The sequence below is a fragment of the Buceros rhinoceros genome, unplaced genomic scaffold (assembly GCF_000710305.1).
Source record: "Buceros rhinoceros silvestris isolate BGI_N320 unplaced genomic scaffold, ASM71030v1 scaffold10082, whole genome shotgun sequence".
NCBI lineage: Eukaryota > Metazoa > Chordata > Aves > Bucerotiformes > Bucerotidae > Buceros > Buceros rhinoceros.
Window position 1 is genome coordinate 1 of NW_010400669.1, and position 1122 is coordinate 1122.

Below are 1122 nucleotides of genomic sequence, written 5' to 3' on the forward strand. Positions count from 1 at the left end.
GGTTTTGGTTGTTTTTTTTTAAGAAGATACAGAGTTAATTCTCCACGTGGCACCTGCTCAGCCCAGAATGAATCCGACCCACTTCATTTGTATTTGTGTCACCTTGCTAAAAATGGGTCGGTCTGAGCACCAGGAGAGCTGGCAGCTCCGTGGGGCCCCCTGGCAGAGAGCCCTGGGACACAGCCCCACTGCCTATCAGCACTCACCCCCTTCCCTCCCGATTTCTGGTCGAACGGCACCATCGTGATCCGCTTCGATTCCCTCTGGTAGGTGCAGTAATGCTTCACCCAGGAGGTCCCAAAGTGACCTACAAAGCAAAGGCAGCTGTTGTTCCCAGAACTGGTGCAGCTCCAGTGCTCTCCCGTTAACAACCGGTTACCTTTAACAATCATTTCACATGACACACTTCTGTATCTACAGTTCTTGTTGGACTTTGCAAGCGGATTAAGCATTATTAACCCCTTCCTGTCCAGGGGAAAGACTTTTACAAGGCACTGGCAGTGATTCTCCTGGCTCCCCCTGAGGCAACCCCTTTCTTTCACGGATTTTGTACCCTGCTGAATGAGCCTTCGTGCCTCACGCCCCCACAAACCACTTCCCCAGGTGCCCACTCGCCACGTAGCCCTGGCAGGCAGCTGCACCACCCCAACACCTACGTTTCTCCTGCACGTAGAGATAACCCTCCATCGTGTAAGGGCTGATGTTTTTGTGCTCATGAGGGTTCTCCTTCATCTTCTTCATCAGAGATTCAACCTCTGACCTCGTTCCTTCAAAACGGTTTCTCGTCTGCAAATTAAAACAGGAATGTCTTGTCCAACACACAGACCCAACATGGTCTGCACACAGGGGTGGGACCCCAGAGCTGGACACCCCAGACCATGTGGGAAATGGGACCGGGGAGCCCAGGGCTGCCAGCCACAGGATAGGTTTTCTCCCTGGGCCTGGATTTAAGCTAAAAGAAAAATATTGTGACAATTGGCAAGTTGTTTGCATGATGAGTTTTAGGAAAAAGTTGTTTCAAAAGAATGAAATCAGTCTAAATCCTTGGTAATTTGACAACCAGAGAGGAAAGCCAAGCTGCAGTGCCAACACGGCAAAGCCATTGACGTGCGGGCACCACAC

General features: G+C 51.0%; 1 protein-coding gene across 1 annotated transcript in view; it reads right to left on the reverse strand.

Annotated features, from left to right (window-relative positions):
• Nucleotides 1-206: 206 nt before the first annotated feature.
• The window catches only part of LOC104489758 (rho GTPase-activating protein 26-like), a gene marked incomplete at its 3' end in the record, with an annotated part of 23898 nt that continues 22982 nt past the window's right edge, over nt 207-1122 (reverse strand). The window contains exons 8-9 of the mRNA XM_010131959.1: nt 657-786; nt 207-307 (exon numbers count right to left, since the gene is read on the reverse strand). Coding sequence (XP_010130261.1) covers nt 207-307; nt 657-786 — 231 coding nt within the window. The remainder of the gene's footprint in view (nt 308-656; nt 787-1122) is intronic.